General features: G+C 41.8%; 1 protein-coding gene across 2 annotated transcripts; it reads right to left on the bottom strand.

The window, feature by feature from the left end:
- Positions 1-227: 227 nt before the first annotated feature.
- Positions 228-18,918, bottom strand: LOC119721321 (homeobox protein ARX-like). 2 transcript variants are annotated; one of them, XM_038191345.1, is made up of 3 exons: positions 10,437-10,569; positions 7,159-7,337; positions 228-1,115 (listed from the first exon to the last, which is right to left on the bottom strand). In XM_038191345.1, exons 1-3 carry the CDS (start codon positions 10,567-10,569, stop codon positions 612-614), a joined length of 816 nt encoding a protein of 271 aa, XP_038047273.1. In that variant the 3' UTR covers positions 228-611. The 2 variants fall into 2 exon arrangements, 1 of the variants encoding a protein (XP_038047273.1); XR_005270171.1 differs by lacking the exons at positions 7,159-7,337; positions 10,437-10,569 and adding an exon at positions 18,558-18,918 and having other exon boundaries at positions 990-1,115.
- Positions 18,919-19,262: the final 344 nt, after the last annotated feature.

The raw sequence follows: 19,262 nt of genomic DNA, 5'->3' as shown, positions 1-19,262 counted from the left end.
CTCAACTAAAAACACTGATACAGGCAGATCAGCCAATCAACAATTACACATCAACAGGTGGACACGAAAAGGATTATGAGTGCATCAAAGCAGCGTGTCTGAATTAAAATACACAATTTGAAGCCTATGACCTGCAGAGAATAGTAATAAATATGTCTATGAATCTCAGAGCTAGAGGCAGTCACTGCAATTGCCACTGGAAATGCATTAAAGAAATCACACTTCAATTACTTAAATTGAACATAATTTATTGTCTATTTCATACTAAAAGTGTTCGGTGCGATTACAATCTGAACTCAAGTAAACTTTTTATTAAAGTGATAATAACTGCTGTATAGTTCATCACAAGTCGTCTGGTCTCAAGTCAAATCATTTTAGCTGTTAAAATTAATGAAAAGACAGTAGCAGTCCTCTGTAAATTGTTCCTCCCATGTCGCTCGATGACTTGCGAAAGGACTTTAGTGATTTACTTTTGTTCGGTCTTGTTGCGCGCTCGTAAAATGTCCGGTGGGCAAAAGTCATCAAGGTCAAGTACAGAAACACACGGCACTTTTTACCGTCATCCAGCGCAGCCTATATTAATTTCTCTTTTTCTCAAGTTGCTGGCGCCCTCAGGTGTCGCAGTGTGCACGTGATGAGAAGACAGGAGAAAACCCCACCAGGCGCAGGTTGTCCCGATGCTCTCGCGCCCTCTCGCGGAGGGCAGCGATGCTGGTGCTCCGCCGGCTCTCCGGAGTACTCCGGTCCAATACGAGGTCGCCCAGGACAGCGGACAAAGAGCCACGCGAGGTCATAGGAGGCAGGATGCGAGGCACAACGTGGATGAAAGGCAGGGCTTTTCCGGAGGAAAGGGAGGCTAAAGGGGGCGGTGACAGCGAGGACGAAGAAGAGGGGGGTTTGAGGAGGAGGGGGCCCGTGACTGCCTGCTGACAGCTCGTGGTAACCTGCTGTCTGCTGCCGTTGATTTTGACGAAGGCCGCGGCCGGAGTGGACGGATTCGTGGGCTGCTTGGCAACGCTGCCCGCACCGCCGAGGTGACGACAGCTCTCCCGTCCCGCGGCCCCGGAGCCTTTCTCCTGCTTGCGCCACTTGGCCCGCCGGTTCTGAAACCACACCTGAAAAAGCAAAAAGTGTTTGCATTAACTGGCCGGGCTCTAAGACGCCGTAGGAATGCGGACGGGGACCCGGCACCCGGCTTGTTTACAAACTGGCGCGGAATCGGGGAAAATTAAAAGCGCGGGAGGAAAAGCAAGAAAAGACAGAGAGAAAAGGAGGGGGCAATTGGAGCGCGGGCGGGCGGGCAAAGTGTATTAGCGATCGGCTGCGTAATAGATAGATACATCTTAAGAAACAACCGAGACATTGGTAAACGGAGTTAAGTGAATTACACTCGGCTTTGGAACAAGGGATGATGTCATTAGCCAAGTAGGTCCGGGAGGTAATTGTCGCCGGCAGGAGCAGGTGTTATGGACTCAGGGGTAATCTTTAAGCAATATTAGCAACCGATTAGAAGCATTTATCACAAGAATGGTTCACGAGAAAACGGCTGTTATTTCCCTACCGAAATGTACCTATTTTCCCCCCATCAACTATAGAGAAACCATGTAATGATTTCAAGTTTACAGGCATAAGACTCGTGTTTCATGTGTGACAAGAGTAGTTGATACTCAGAGAAATAATTGTCAACTATTCAGAAATGCAGTACAGGGAGGATAACTTTGTTTCCCCTTAATTTTAGGTATGAGCAATCCTCTCCGCGATTCGATCGTTGTAGTGTTGTATAGTCGTGGCCATCACAAGTCCGATCACATGTAAATCATTAATGTAGGCGCAAGTCCGGTCTTAAATAACATGGGATGAATAATAACAAAGGAATGTCTTTGTGAAAGTTCATAATTATGAATAGTTTGTGACTTGAGAATTGATGGCTTGTGATTGACTTGTGCAGGACTTGTGAATGCTTGTGAGGAATATGATAGACTCGACTACAACACTTACTGATGACCTCTTTTTTCCGGGGGTGGGGGGGGGGGTTAAATAATAGTATGATATGACAGGAAACTGCCCTTTTGACACGCCCCTGTGGTGGAAGGATCAAAAACTAAGTTGATGGAGTGTTTCTCTCCAGGACAGCATCGATCTGTCACTGCCAATGCCTGAAGAAAATGGCCATTCCATATTTTCGCCGTCATTTCTGATTGATCGCGCTTACAAACGCTGGTCGCTCTAGTTTGAACAAGTAATGGGGGAACCATAGTCATTGCTATTAAGGTGTTTATTGTCTCAAAACGATGGCAACAGAACTATTAATTGATAGCGTGTGTAAAGCATGTAGTTCGGTGACCAAATTGGTGTTTCACTAACGTCTGAAATTGATTCGGTGTTTTAGGAAGCAATTTTGAAAATTGGGACATGGATTAGTCGTTCGCTTTTTCCACTTGAGCAAAAGTGCACCTTCAATAGCAGTGTGCCCAGTAATGCGATTTTGAATAAGTAGAGTTATTGATATCCAGGAACAGTTTCTATGATAAAACTGAAAGGGAGTTTTTAAGATGAACTGTTCACGCTCTCCAACTACTTGTAATCCGAATTTTCCCAACTTTACCGATCCTTGAAGGTTGTATTTCTAAACAAAATTGGGTTTTTGGACTTCTATATACAACCCTCTTAGAAAAAAACCTTTTATTTAGGTTTGCTTTTGCGCATAGGGAGCTGCATGCCCTCATTGCAAAAACTTTGTTTAGCAATTAAACACTTTTTTGAACACTTTCTTGCTCTCTTGTAAACATGTTTATATACTAAATTTGCTTCAGAGTATTGATGGATAGTGTTTAGCGATTGAACATTGGTGTTTAGGAATCGGACACGTTATCTTTAGCTATTACACATGTTTACAAAGTGAGAGCTAAATTGTGTTAAAACACAGGTTTTTTTTATGTGCTTCGTATTGTCTGGTTCCCGGTCCCAATAATTTTATTATCGATTCTAAAATATACGCGGGAACCAGTTACCCTATGGGAGCAGAGTTATTGTCAATCCGGCGCAAATAATTGGAAATGCTTACATTCATTATTCCAAGACTAAAAGTGGACCGAATGTTTCAGTCGATTTCTCATTTAATAAATGGAAGAACTTCAGGATAATTAAGAAAAATAGCCATCTACACAAACAAATCCTTTTTCCCCCGGAGTGAAACGCCAAATAGTACGGATAGTACATGTACACAATGAATGTAAGCATAACTTGGGAATTTGAAGACCGAACTGTCTAAATGGACTCAGAGAAACATGGGCGTCAATCGGTGGGGGACGGGGTTGGGGGGGGGGCACGTTTTAAAGTGGGTGGCCGTGGGGGATATCATATCGTTTGTCCCCAAACAAAAGTAGCCTACATTTGATTTTCTCGCTCAGGATAGCTCATTCAATGACTCCAAACCCGAAAGTGTTTAATTGATGATCTTTTGTTCAACAAAAATGGTTAAAGTGGTCAAAAATTGCCTCCGATCGCAACACAGAGCGTCTAGAATCCAAAATGTTCCGGGCCCTTAAGCGGGCCCCGAACCCCACGCCGTAAGGGCTTTACTTTTCGCATTACTTCTGATCACGGTATGTCCCCCAGCCCCCCCCCCCCCCCCCCCCCCCACACACACACACACACACACATACTTGTTTCACATGACTAGTGTGGACTTTCCATTGCTTTCGTGTAGTTAAGAAAAACCAGTGAAAAAACTCATTTTTCTCAAACTGTGAAAACTCTTTCAACCCAATTTTTTTTCTATGATTCCCTTTAGTGTTTCTCTTCATTCTGCTACAGATAAACCTAACCCAAAAATGCCTCTAAACCTGTTTTCCAGAAATGGGGAAACACTGTGTGGACGTGGGGTAAGTCCACACAACGTCGGTGCTACCTACATTATGTGGACGTCTTTTGTTCGGAAGTCCACACTGCGTATGTAAGACAAACTCACTTTGGAGAAGCGATTGACGCCCTGGTAGAGAAACGATGGTCAAGTTCGAGTCCGGTTGCTTGGTTTTTTCTTTACAGCGCTCGAAAGATCGTTATCTTCTTTTATTTCACTTTAACGGGGGGGGGGGGGGGGGGGGCAGATTCCTTCACATTGAGATCTCGGAATTACTAAGACATTCATTCTTATAATGTTTTAGCTCAAAAAAGTGACATTCGGTGTGACGTCAAACGTCCACAAGACATCAGTCTACACAATTTTATTAAAATCATAAAAAGGGTTCCTATTCCATACTACGGAATGTTGAACTCAAAGACAGCATTCACGATGACGTTTAAAGTCGTTCACTCAAGGGTTGCCTGCATCTTCACGCACATAACGCCCACAATTATTTTGTTGTAAGCATTGCCTATAAAGCTTTACGTTTTCCGGATTATATTTTGACTAAAACATCAAATTAAGCACAGGTGTCAATATGGAATAGAATACCCACTAAGTGAATGCCATAAAACATGATTACTATCGTAGTGTTCGCAAGAAAGCAGCACATTTTGAACAGCTCTCGTCCAGTTTTTTTTTTTAATATCGTTAGAAAGTGGAGTTTTCATCGACTATAACTCTGCAACGAGATAGTTCAGCATCCATGGGAGAGAATTTCTCTTTGGCCACCTGCGAACCTCCTCGTTCAGTTACCCATTAACTACCCTTTATTACCAACACTTTTTTTTAAAAACTCGTATAGCAGTTTAAAACCTTCAGCTTTTATTCTCTTGTCTGGGTTTTCACACAAGAGCCTCGTAATTATTTCTACAGCCATTTTATTGCGGATTAATTCAATTTTCCGAGGTTGATTTAAGCGACTGGCGGGAGGCAATGGGCCCAAGAGTGGCCCGTCAAGTGTTGGTTGGCTTCGGCTGCCGGCCATAAACATAACCAAATTGCCCGCCGCATGCAAGTGAGGGGAAGAATGATGAAAAACAGCGATTGCGTGCACGTGTGGGGGTGTGGCGCGTTCAAGTGATGACCCGTCGTGTGCGCGTTTTATGACGGGTAATTTTGGTGCTTGGCACGGGGCGAGCGCGTGCCCACAATGCGGGGTCGGGTTTTTATGATTCAACGTCACACAGTGAATTTGCAACTATGGTTTTCGTGTGAGGTGTCGTAATGAAAGATTACACTGTACACAAGGGCGGGTCCAGAACCAAATTTTCGGGGGGGGGGGGGGGGCAAGAGGGCTCGAGTTTGTTTGTATACAAAGAGGGGAAGGAAATTAAGTACACATGTATCGAGTGCTATTTCCACACTGTCACATTAAAACTAATAGGTATGTGTAGCTGATGGCTTGCGAGAAAGATACGCAACGTTTTAATTTATTTCCTGAAAAGGTAAAACAAAAAGGTGTCTTCTCCCCTCCGATAAAAAAAATCACTTGGACCTTTTTTGTTGGGGATTAACAATTACAAGATAGGTTACAATAATCGTCTACAAACTGATCAATTACAAAGATAAAACTTCGTGATTAACACTTGCACCCGGTCTCGAATCCGAAAAGATTGCCCAAGTGTCATTTAACTCTTGTTTGAAATTAATTTAAATGGCCCCGATGTCACAGTATTGAGCTTATGAAATTTGAGGTATAAGCAGATTGATCATCATCATCATCATTGGTCGACTGCAGTTTTACTACTTGTGTCGGGCACGATGACGGACAGGCTTACACGTCTTGTTCCATCATCAGTGTCCCAAGTTGAATTACCCGTTTGTTAATGTAATACATGTTATTAATAACCAGGTAATTGTGCTTTACCCCGAGTAAAATTGAGGGCAGGGCATGTTCAGATTTGGCTGCACATTATAAGTGCTACTGTGTAATACTATCAAGCAAACGGTGGCATCAGGGAGTCAAGGAATATACTGTATGTGACAGTGAAACCCACAATGACGAGTCTAATTCACAGGCGCAAAAGGTTAGGCCACTCACTCTAACCTTTAACGTATATTGCATTAACATGTTTTCAGCATCTCCCTTATGCATGAGGCTAAGCTTGCATATCTCTCTCCATTTCAAAATGTAACCTGCACTCCTTGAGGTCCAGCCTCGTTGCCACGTAATGCTTCTCTCTGGAAGATGCTTATAGTTAAAAGAACACCGGCTATCCTAATACAATATCAATTTTAAGCCAACTTACAACCCTAATGAGGTACCCTCATTATTGTATACAACCGAGTTTCTTCATATAAAGGGGAAGGGGGTTTCTTATGATGCCGAACCTCATGGAAGCGAGGGTACAGGTGAGTTGACTCAGTAATTGAGGAAGTGGGAGAGGTTCCCGCATGATTCTAACCGAGCTTGTCGCGAGGCTTGACCTCATGGAAACAACTTGGAAGTTGAACAATTTAGGTAGTGTGAAACGTTCTCTCATGGTTCTTAACCAAGGTTCGTTATAAGGGAGGCACTTCGACTTTACCTCGTGGAAGCAACTAATCAGTTTAACACTGAGGTGCTATGGGAGTTGTCCAAAAATCGTCCTCATAAAGAGACGTTTGTCATGAGGCTTGAGGTTAGCTGACAATTGATGTTTAGAGGGTGAATCTATATTTGCATGATTCTATTCCGAACCTCCACATGTTAATGAGGCACTGATCATGAGGCTTGAGCTCAAGGAAATATGGTTTGATGTTACTTTTGACCAAGGTTGAATGGGGACTCTCGCACAATTGTAAACCACGTTTCTACATAAGAGGGAGATGCTTCTGATGAGGCTTGACCTACAGGAAACGACGGAGAGATACGTTACAAATTGAAGTACATGTAGTTTGGAAAGTTCTCGCGTGATGTGAAAGCAAAATTGTACTTATAGAGATGTGTTTCTCAGGAGCTTTTTCCTCATGGAAACAATAATCGAGATTAATTTAGCATTGAGTTAGTGTGAGAGGTTTCAGCACGATTCTAAACCGGGCCTCTACATAAAGAGAGGTGCTGGCCATGATGCTTCCCCTCATGAAAACAAGATTAGAGGTTAGTGTGGGAATTTTCTGTTCTCAACCGAGCTTTCTTCATACGAGAGGTGCCTCTCTCTCCCTTCAGGTCCCGCCTCATGAGAAACCCCTCCCCCTTTAGAAGAAATTCAGTTTACTGGAATGACTATTAAGATACCTCGCTAACTACCTCAATTATTGAGTCAGCTTACCTGCACTCTTGCTTCCATGAGGTCCAGCCTCATGGCCAGCGCCTCCCTCATGAAGATGTCCGGGTAGTGCGTGGTCTCAAACGCCCTCTCCAGCTCTTCCAGTTGCCAGCCGCTGAAATTCGTCCTGACGCGCATGCGCCTGGGCTTGCGCTTCTCGTCGCTGGCACCATGCGCGCCTGCTGATGGACGAAACAAAAAACGGAAACTAAGTTTTTGTCTAATTGTATTGTTTCTTGTTTTAGCGGCTTTTGTTGGGCGTTATCACGCCTCTCTGGTCAGGAGGGTACGACAATCGACACGGTACGGGCCTCTGCGGGGCTTGCAAACATGGTGAACAATGGGGTCAATTAATCATAGTAACAATGCCAAAAGCGTCATAAAATGTGTCATAACCCAGAAGATTGATAAACTACCCAGAAATAATAGGCTTAACCTAGAAATAGAATTAGCGTAACAAGAGAGAAGCGGTCTGTTTGTTGCGCATTTATAAGTGGGAGCCGAAACAGGCGTCAGAACAAAAGAAAACAGTGACTATTCATTTAATATACTTAAAGCTCGGATAATAGTCTTAGGCCGGTTAAAAATAGAATCAACGTGGGTGGAATAAAGAAAACAAGCCTGTAGGATGAGGCCTTCCACATCCACAAAACATACATATTATTGTTTTACTAAAAAGGAAACTAAAAAAAGAATTGAAGAAAAGAGAGAGAGAGAGAGAGAGAGAGAGAGAGAGAGAGAGAGAGAGAGAGAGAGAGAAAGCATGAAAAATCATTCGGTTTCAGAAAATATTTACTCCATATTTTTTTTCTTTGCTCAGGACAAGTACATTATTCCTTCATGTATGTTTCAGCACAACCTAAAACAAAAATGTTTTAGTCCAACTTCAAAGAAACACTGTAGGCCATTCTATAAATTGAGGGTCCAAAGTGTGACGTTTTCCTGTCCCTGTTTAAACTTTGTAATTTACCTCACGAGAGATTTCAAACTTTTTTTTTATTTGTTGGGTAGTTAGTTAGCGATTCATAATAACTCTCGGAAAACGACTGCATTAATGAGGGCATCAGAATTATAGAAGCATTATGTCAGATGCAACAGGGATAGGAAAAAAAACGTGGACCCCAAATTTATAGAATGACCCATAATGGGAGACAAATGAAACGATGGAGGCTACAACTGAAAACTATGTACCACTTCCCGATGAAAATCAACTGAATTATATTAAATAACAGACAGGGGTATAGTTGATATTGTGATACTTGAGAAGACACTATACCACGATCGTGGCCAGGTACCAAGCAAAATCGCCCGAAGGAGCAGCAATATTTGATATGGTTTTCCCGACCTGCCAACATTCCAAGATGATGAATAATCGTAACCATACCCTGCTAACTTCAAGGTTGGACAAAAGGCCAATTAGCTTCCATTATCACAACAGCCAATGGCAATTAAAGGAAAACGTGTGAATATCAACAATGGTCCGGTAAGCTGCATTGAGTGAAAGGTGAGTGCATTATGACTTGATTTTTTGTAAGGTCCTAAAATTCATCTTGAAACAAAAACAGGTTGATGTGAATTACCTCTAACCTCTCTTAAGCGAATAGTAGAATCGCTCCCAAAAGTATTACACACTGCAGAAACTTAAATACTTAAAATGTTTAAATACTAAAGATGTTTACAGTATTGACGGATAGTGTTTAGCAATTGAACACTGATGTTCAGGAACTGGACACATCATGTTTAGCTTCTAAACATGTTTCCAAAGTGGTAGCAAGATTGTGTTCAATTGCTAAGGACAATCTTTGTAGTCCACTTTCAGGAATTAATCACCAAGTGTGTTACAATTTCAGTAATTAATAATTACCAAAGCCGACAAAATCATTGCCCTTAATCTTTAACTCGGATTATCGGAAAGCACACAAGTTCAATTTAGTCGTCGGACCTGCAATTTCCTACCGCAAAAGTGACACAATGAAATAAACTTTTCAGGTGAATCAACTTTTCCTCCTAACAAATTTAAAATCCACAAAGACATTCTCTTGTATTGAGAGTATACATAATATAAAAATACATGTGGAAGTTAGTGTGGTAGCCAAGTCCATCACAAGTCCGATCAAAAGTAATTCACATGGCCGTTCACGCATGTTGACATTACACACCTAGTGTGGACATTCCTTTGTTTTCGTGTAAAGAAACACCGGGTTAAAAACTCATTTTACTCACACTGTGAACACTCTTTCAACCCAAATTGCTCACCATGATTTCCTTAAGTGTTCCTTTTCATTTTGCGACGAATAACCCTAACCCCAAATGCCTCTAAACCTGTTTACTGGAGAGGGGAAAACCTTGTGTGGACCTCTTTTGTTTAGAGGTCCACACTGTGAATGTAATGCTTGTGCGTAATTCCAGTTGCAAGTAAAAAGGCATGGAACAATACACGTTACTTAGATTGATTTTTGTCACAGTTCATTACTTGACTGCCTGGATTGTGACTATTTAGGAATTGAGGACTTGTGATGGAGCCGTTGTGAGGACATGCGAGGACTTAAAATGGACTCGCCGACAACACTGCAGGAAAATAAGATAGGCCTATGCTGAACCTTTAAAGAGAAGATACAACATTTGCAAACATCACAAAATGAAATGATCAAATTTTCACAAAATGCCTTACTGGATTGTTACGGAATGACAGTCTAAAGCTTCCTGTAAAATCATGGCTCCTGTGTGCTGACTTTAAAAATGGTATTTTTCCAGCGCTGGTCGGCTGACCTGTCACCAGCGTTGGAGAAAACTGTTTTTTTTTAAAAACTGTTCCTAATTTTTCATAATTAGTTATTTCCGCATTTTCTTGGGGTACAAGCCTGCTAGACTGATTCTCTGTAACATACGATTCCCCAACGTCTATAAATTGCTCCGTTTCATCTTAAGTGGGGTCAGGGAACCAGACTACAATAACATGATTGGTGTTTTTGGTTTTTCTAGCATCTACAAGCCAAAAACGTGAAACAAGTCATTTTAACAATATTTGCTATAACATACTACTCCTCCGAATCCATTTATTTCTGAAAATTGCAGCAAAAGCAAATGTTGTACATTCCCTTTAATAGATAGTTTTGAAACCCAAAAGTTAACATCGAAATCTACTTTAATTAAAGACCTCTTAAACACATCTACAATATACAAGCAGTATTCCTTTTCTAAACCAAATTGAAGACGAGAAAGTAATGGCAGTGCCAAATTGAAAAATTAAAAAATGAAATTTTAAAATATTTTCAACTCACCTACGAATGGATGTTCACAGATGTGTCTCGTCGACTTTTCAAGTGACCGCTTCTCCTCTCCTAGTCCAAGGATGTTTTCAATTGAGAAGGGGGTTTTCGAACCCACTTGCTGATGGGTAACCGAATTTATCATTTTTTTTTATCGAGTTAAAAAAATCAACTTGAAAAAAAAAAAATCAACTTGAAATTTCTTTCGGATGAAGATGCTGTTTTGGATTTGAGATGTTATCGCTTGAGGTGCGAACGGCTTTGTCTTACTGGCACGGAACGGACGGGGGCTTTTAGCATGTTTTACTTTTTAATTCCAGTTGATTTATGATCACCATTCGTTAATGAGTGCGCGCGAGGAGGGAAAGTGCGCGCCGCAGACGAAACCGACCAATGGCTGTGCGGCTTACACGGGGATAGCGAGTTGTGTTGACCAATCAGAGCCCGGCATGCAGAAAGCTGCCGAGAGCAGACGATATCGGTAATAGCATTAGAGCACACTATAACAGCTTGCTTGATTCGTTGAATGCTTGACTTAAACTGGAGTAATCATGAACAACCAACTCATTCAATTAAAAAAAAAAGTTATATTTTCCATTTTGGGGTGACGTGTTTCACTTTTTTGGTTAATCCATACCCTCTTGGCTCTTGAGAAGTTTATGGTTGATGGAAATGAATTTTGAAAAGGAGGAATGTAGGGTAAACAAACATGGAAACATTCAGCGTGGAATGTGGGTTAAGTGGCCCGTGGTTCTGGGGCATATTTCAGGGAGGAGAAGCACAGAAGCCGCGGTCATATAACGATCCACGATCACCTGCGAATGGGGAGCACAACAAGGCCGCAACGGATATTATACAACGTCGAGCAAACGTCCCATTTCCCCCACACGCCATTTGTTCAACTGATAGCGATAAGATAACATTGTCCGGGCTGACTCGAGAAAAGTGATTTCTGAGCGCAGCAGCGGGGAGGTCCCTGCCCCATCCGCCGGGGTGAGTTGCCTCCTCGAGTGGCGAACTGACACTGAGTACCGATAAAAATCTCCCGCTCGTGTGCGGCTCGCGTGGCGGCCGCCCGGACCCACTTCAGCACCACCGCAGACGGGGGGTCTCGTTACCGTAGCCACAGCACATCGACCGGTCGGTAAACCTCTTTTTTCATCCCGGTCATTTCATTTTTCACGTCCGTGATGGGCCCGCCGTGAAGTGAAAGCCATATTTATAAAGTCTGACTGTTTACAAAATGTGGCCCACTCCGATCCCACTTTGGGGGTGGTCCTCGTGTCTGGGCGTAAGCATGGCAGGCGACTCGCCCTGGTGCGGCCCTCGTATTTCAAGTGGCAGTGCCGTATCCAGTGTTTTCAAATTGGTCGTCAGTCGTCAAAAATGGGCACTAAAAGATTACATTTTCTATGAAAAACTTACTGTATTGATACTTTCATCTGTTTATGGTAACTGCCATTATCAAATCCGCATTTCTTAAAGCACTTGTCCACGAATGTTTTTAACTGCTCTTTCAGTTTCTGTATAGGCGGCACCGGCAGCTACTTTCCTTTCAGCATTTTCGCATGCAACAGTCGTCTGGCGGCGTTTCGTGCGTAGACTCGATCAGCATCACATTCATGAGAACCATGAAATTAATCATTGATCATTTAGACACATGAATATTAATGCATGTGTTAGAGTGGTCAATGAGAACAGCGATCATGAATACATGTACCATGAAGACTCCTTTTCATCGAAACATTGAAGTGTTTCGAACTACACGCAAATCGAATAAGATTTTTTTTTTTATCTTGATCAAAATAATGGTTCAATTCTTGTAGCTCACACAACTTAAAGGGCCCATGCAACGAATTTTGTTAAATGCAGTCATTGAAAATGCACCGTTGTGTCCCATTTTAACCTTATTTTCGATTTTCGTTTTGCCATTTTCGAGGATATTTTGGTGCCCTCTTGGTTTTATGCTAATGAAAATGTCTGTATTCATGAGTAAAAATGTGATGTCATTTCAGGCAGAAACCTCAATGTTACATCTATTTCAGCACCAAACGTTTCCAGAATTTTGGATATTTTGATGTAAATTTTCTTTCCTTCGGTGATTTATTGTTGTGTCAGTACATGGAAGAAAGCTAGTGAGCAAACTTTTCTCGTAGATGTTTTCAATGAACAAATCATTGGGTTCACAATTTCAACAGAAAACCCATACACTGAAAAGTATATTCCTGAAATGACATCACAGCAACAGCGCCTTCAGTTGTCTGGAAAAGTATGGTCAATTATAAATGTTTAAAGAAGTGCACTTTTCAATAAAATTAACCAAAAAGGAATGTAAAATATTCTCATACAGTTAAGAAGAGGAAAAGTTGCACAAAAAGTGTTCCTCAGAATAATCCACTTCTTGGACCTTTAAGAGTACTAGTTTTTGTTTGAGTCGACGTATACACTAATGCATCAGTGTAGGATGTAGTGACTTTCTTGTAATTACGGCGTTTCTCATTTTTCTTTCTACTGTCAACTTGCTACTTGAAGGGGGCTACCCGCCCCCTCCCCGTTGGTGTCCGTTAACGGGAGGCATTGATTGGTTGAATTTGGTTTCGCCCAATCTCTTCGATAAACTACAAGTGATCCGCGGATCGCATGTGTCGCCTTTTCCCGCGGTCGATCCCTATATGTGTTGTGGTTTTAAAAAAGTGACATATTGTGGATTTTTTAACAACTATGCCTCGAATGACCCCTAAATTACCTTTGACCTCCAATTTAAACCAAAAGAGATGTCCCATTATGTATTAGGGCTAGGGATTGGTTATTGAACTAATTGTTGTTTTTTTGCCTTGAGATTCGCCTTTAATATTAAGCACTGATACCGATGAACCCCTTTAACTTAAAATGCTTATACCTCTTCGCACTACAGGGTGGGGCAAAAAGAAGGAAACCCACTTTTGACAGGATTTATTACGTACTTACTTAATTTATTTGAAATGTTTTTTTTTTATAATGCGGTGAAGTATAGCTCCTCAACCATACATGGTGAACAAATCTTTAAAAAACAATCGCAAGAATAGTATTATTATACTAATTTGAATGCAAGTCACCAAAATCACTGTTGACCACGTGTCAGTCTAGTGTAGTGTTTTTTGTCTTCAAATCAAGCTCCGGAGCTCAGTCAAGCGGATGGAATAAAGCTGTCGTCCGTGAACAAACAGGTTTGGCACATGAAATGTTTAACTACCACATCTCGGAGACAAATGCATTAGCAATCCTTTTTTTCGTCACTTATGTTGAAAGATCAATATTTTTACACAATCAAAATTGAGTTTTGAAATAATTATGCTCGACAAGTAGGTACAAATTTTTGCCAAAAGTGTGTGTGTTTCTTTTTGCACCATCCTGTATACATTCCGCGACTATGAACATGTGCATACATTACCATTTCGCATTACAACATGTATTCAAACATTTCGAATCCAATCAGAATATAATTACCTAACGCAGCCTCAAAACTTCCATTTGGAAAGAAAATGACATTATCAATTAAGTGTGATCCATGAACGTTGGACAAGACATCTCACGCAATTCAGATCATAATGGCTTACATTCATGTGTATAATGACCTATAATGTAATATTCGTCACTTAAAATGGGTGATATCTGTTTAAAAAAAAACACCGCATGAGACCCATCATAAAAAAAACCCCTAAATCAAAAACCACGCAGCAAGCCACCAAACACCGGAGCAAAACCGAGTTGTGCCGCGTATAATGCCGCCCACTTCCCCCATAATATTATTACTGGCATCAAGTGCCAACCATTAATGTTCCCCTCAATTATGAACACGAGCCGGCCCTTAATTAGCCCAGGTGCAAGGCTTACACAGTGGCTGAAGCGACGACAGGCGCTGTGTTCTGGCCCACTTGAGCTCCCTCTCGCAACCCTGGCTTTAGCCGTGCCAGGTCCAGGGATTTTTTCTTTCTTCTAACATTATGAAAGCAATGCCTGTGACGATTTTTGAATTATTTACGACAGTGTCATGACGATTTTTGAATTATTTACTACAGTGTCATTAATTTATTTATAACAACATGATACTGTAGTATGCGATTATACGCTTTCGCATGAGTTTTTGAATGGGCGGCTATTCAGCCAATTTCTCGGTCCAGTCAAATGAAAAATGTAAGGCAATAATACTACACGAGTTGAAAAGGCTACAGCAGAGCAGTCTTTAAGTCTCTTTTTCCCCTCAAAAATGGGTGTGAATCGTTTTCATTCATTAAGAACGTAAACGGCCTTGCTTATGTTCAATAAAACGAAGGAAATCCATAAAGTATCCATGGTGTATGAATTACTAAAGACTTTGCAAGACAAATTCTTAGTTTCACATACAGGGTGAGTAAAAAAACAAAAGGAAACCCAAACGTCAGGACCATTTTTTTAATGGATGTATGTGACTTGTTTTCATTTTGCTGAAAGAACACTTATCTTTTTGTGATCCGTGGACAAAACTTTAAAACGGTGTTTGTGTTTAAAATTCCGTAACTTGAAAAGTACATGAGTGATTTGAATGATTCTTGTACTAAACGAAAGCTTATTAATTGGGCTTTCATATCCCCAATTTAAAAAGTGCTACATGCAGAACTTCATTAAAAAATTAGTCATGCCATTTGGGTTTCTTTTTTTGGGGGGCGGGGGGACTCATCCTGCATGTATTAAGTATCTTCGCTCAGAAAATGAAGCATGTCTTCTTTTATCTCAGACCCGCATTCTGGTTGCACAACGAACAACAAAGAGAATCTTCGATTGCAATTCTACCAGGAAAAGAATTCGAGGTCCGGGAGTTTCCTACGAAGTGATGCCATCCCGCGATGACACCCTATACCGTGCGATCGCAGCGACCGACCGATCGCGTCACGGTGAGAACCCGGCCAAGGTATGCAGCCAATCGTGGGAAGATTCAAGATTCGCGCCTCGCCCAACGCAAGACAAACACGGTCACTCCGATTAGTACAAAGACAAACCACCGACTCTGACCTAATTTCCAGGACTTCTACTTTTCCTAAACTCTAATTATCGGTAAAAGTTTGACTCACTAGAGTCAAATATTCGCGTGTGTCATCATTCGCCCAGGGGTAAAACAAACTCCAGGGAGATACCGCCCACTGGGTAATTGGTCGCGGTAAGGTGCTTGGGTTCGTCTTAGAATTTTAAGACAATTCTAAATATTAAACCAACGGCTGTTTCTTGCCTTATCTTTACTAACATGGGAAGGAAGTTTGGATTCAGCAAGGCTGACATGCTGAAAGTTGAGCTGCTAAACAGGAACTATTGCCAAGCCAAAATTACGTATAGGCCCTACTATACAAACAAGTAAGCAGAAAACGAGCAACGCACCTCAAATTATATTTTCGCTGGTATCTAATTTTTACCTCTTCCCCCCCCCTAAATCATAGCAAAATCTCTGTGCATGGAATAACGCAATCATGCATGCTTTGCACACAGATATGGGAGTAATAAACTCAACTCAAAGACGTGGGCCTAATCTTTCATTATTGGTTTTACATCACAATGCAAATAAAAGCACCTGACGAACTACGACAGCATAAAGCAACATTTGCGAGGACACTCTGAGCCCTAACTCTGAAGTCACATCACAGGACTGAAAGTTGAAGAGCTGCTGATTCGGGAATTATTCAAATTTCCTTGTTGAAGTTGGCGAGTTATGAACGGAGTTGGGGAAGGATCCTCTCCAAAAACTACGAGATACTGAACACAACCTGCGACATAATATCGTCGTTCGTGGGAACGAAACTGCCTTCTCGTCTTAATTAATTGTCGTTGCTTTCCTAATTACTTTTAGATGACTTTTGTGCACGAACCGCCACAACTATAATCCTACAGGAGTAAAGTGCGGCTACTTGAACTTTGGTACATCATGGAACAGCCGTCAGATCATGACTTCGAGAGGTAAAAAAAAAACAAGGAGAAAGAGGGAAAAGAAGTTGAGTTGCTCCCAGGTGACATACCAGGGGGATCAGGTAATCGCCCAGCAATTTGTAACTCTTTAAGTGATCGGGGTAAGTGGACCTGATGTGATAATTGTCATTAGACCCGTGGGAAGTGTCATTAAGGGCTGATTCCGTAATAGCTCGCTGATGATTTTTGGTCCTGCTGCTGGTCATGTTCACGGCTGTGCCTTTCTGTATGCAAAATATGCGGTGATTTGCGAAGCTGTTTTGGATGAGTGGTTCAAGGAGCGCATTTGGCAGCATTTTGGTTTTGCCTGTGACAGAGATGCCTGTAGAATCCATGTCCAACAAACTCCCTAATCCCTCAACAATAAAAAAAAAATTAAAACGAGACCCGATATGATGTGCTTTCCGTGAACATTCGCCCAGTTTGTGCCAGTCTGGCATGTTTTAAAATTGTTGGCGTTTTCGCGCCCGCAAATTTGATTTAAATCATTACTCATAAAAGAATACAATGAAATCACCAAATCTATATCAAATTCAAGATCAGCAAAATACAAAAATCAGCTGCGTAAATGAGTTAAAAGGAGATGCCACGTCCATCTTTCCCAGATTTTCCACGGATAAGATTGCATTCCTAGCCTGTCCTCTGTGGTGCTATGCCTGCTTTTGTCCCATTGTGACCCCTCCATTTCATCCAAAATCGAATCATTGAAAAATTGAACATGTCCAAGTGAACTCATAAGCAACAATTGAGTCGGTTTTTACTTACTAAACGTTCTGAACACTCAACTGCCATAACTGTCTCCTCAGTATCTGCACGGGTACAGCCTCATAATTATGAAATCAATCAACTGCCAAGCTCTAACAAGAGATGGCGCTACTTCTTTGGATTTTTTTTCTCACGTATTCACGGGTGTGCGTACGGCGTAGGTCTTTACTTAATAACGAATACTACCGCCGTTCATTAGAAAGAGGGCGCTAGGCTCACAGTGTCCTGCGCGAGAGTTTCTGTGGTGTGTACAATTAACAAGTCTTTTTTTGCCGGGGGTCTTCTTCGCGCATGCACTTGCCATGACAATGAAGCCCTCTCTTCCAACCTAACCACTGAAAGGGTCAAAACAACCTCGTTCTCATGGTGCCGATCAGTACGCTCCCACCACTACCTACTCCACCACCTGCAGTACTTTATCACTTGCATGTTCAAAAAATTGCACATTGTTCACAAATTAGGAAAAGTATGGTGCCTGGCTGTGCTTTAAATCATTGTTTGTTTTGGTAGGCGGTGTCTGGTGTAAAAACAGAATCAATTTGTCGCGGCGTTAGATCTGAAAACACGATTCTCTTCAAAGTTAAAATCTTATCCAGCCACTATATGCAGCATCACATTACACATTGCTATCAGCAAAATGGAAGGGGGGGGGGGGTAGGATTGAAATGGGGTGACGTAATGATTCACACTGGTCGTTAAAATACGTAATACACGTTGGAAATAACAACACCAAATGCACGATATAAATTCGTTACTTGATATTGCTGTATGTTACAGGATACAGGAAGAAAGAAACGAGGTTGAAACTAAAGTAACCCCTGGCAACGAGGTTGGGGTCAAAAGTGTCCCTCTGAAATGGAATGAGCAAAACAGGCTCGGACGGGGCACAAAATACCGTCACGTATAGGGCTTACTATATAGCTGAACAAATTATCGTCACAAGATGGCACCATTACAAGGCAGGTGTAATCCGCGATATTAGAAAGATTAATTTAATGGTTGCATGCAGGTTTGGCTTCAAGAACAACTAGGAACGGGACAGGAAAGTTGCCGTTCCCCGCATACGCGCACCGAGTTCAAATCTAAGAGGGTATACGAGTTGACTCCAATACGAGTTAACCTGGTTACGAGTTGACTCAGGTATAACAGTTGACCCGTGTGTATATTTGGGGTACGAGTTGACTCGAGTACGAGTTGACCTGGGTACGAGTTAACCTGGATACGAGTTGACCTGAGTACGAGTTGACCCATTACCTCATGAAAGACCTTCAAGTGATAGAAATCATTTAGCAGAGGGTTTACAATGACAATGCAGACTCAAGTCTAATTCAATAAAATGTTATCTCCATAATTCTACTGGGAAAATATTTGGCAGGTGAATTTCAATGACTGACTTACATGTTAGCTTGCACTCGAATATCACCGCCGGATAGCACTCCGCTTCACTGGTTTTGCCCCAAAGGACCAATTGAGTGTTAATGTTTCCGATGGTGGCTGTGGTTTGAATATTGATACTCGTAGAAGCAATACATCCTTCTGTCTCAACTGTTCAGCTCTTAATTCGTCTCCCGTCACACAGAAAAGTGAATTTGCAGATTCTCCTCACATATACGTTCCTGTATGGTGAGAGAAAAAAACATAGCTCTTGGTGGTGGTTGACTTATCGTGGAAATCGCCAATGGCCATTGATACAGCCATTCAAAACACAGAGTTAGGTTTGAAATGCCTCGTTTTGTTCTTGGTCTGATTAATTTCGCGACCGAAGACCGAATGGAATTCACATAAGTGCATAGCGCCCCTCTCTAGGCGGTGACCCAATTTTTGGAAGTAAGATGCTTTGTCTCGTTTCTATTCAACGTGACGATATTCGCATTCCACAGGAAATGCTTGAGCGCGAGCACTTTACTCACAATGAAAACTCCTTTATTGTTACGCACACCGGTCCACAAACAGATACATTGTATAGCATTAATTCCAGCTGTGACTTGGGATTGTGCAATATATCCAAACTTGGTGTACAATTATTGCGCTTCACGTTAATACAAACATATTTGCGGAAAGGATGCAGAGCGCCACCTTGTGAGCGCGAGAGCAATGCATACC

This window comes from Patiria miniata, unplaced genomic scaffold (assembly GCF_015706575.1).
Source record: "Patiria miniata isolate m_02_andy unplaced genomic scaffold, ASM1570657v1 HiC_scaffold_13, whole genome shotgun sequence".
Lineage (NCBI taxonomy): Eukaryota > Metazoa > Echinodermata > Asteroidea > Valvatida > Asterinidae > Patiria > Patiria miniata.
Note: the sequence above shows the minus strand (reverse complement) of the source record. Positions and strands in the feature narration are given on the sequence as shown.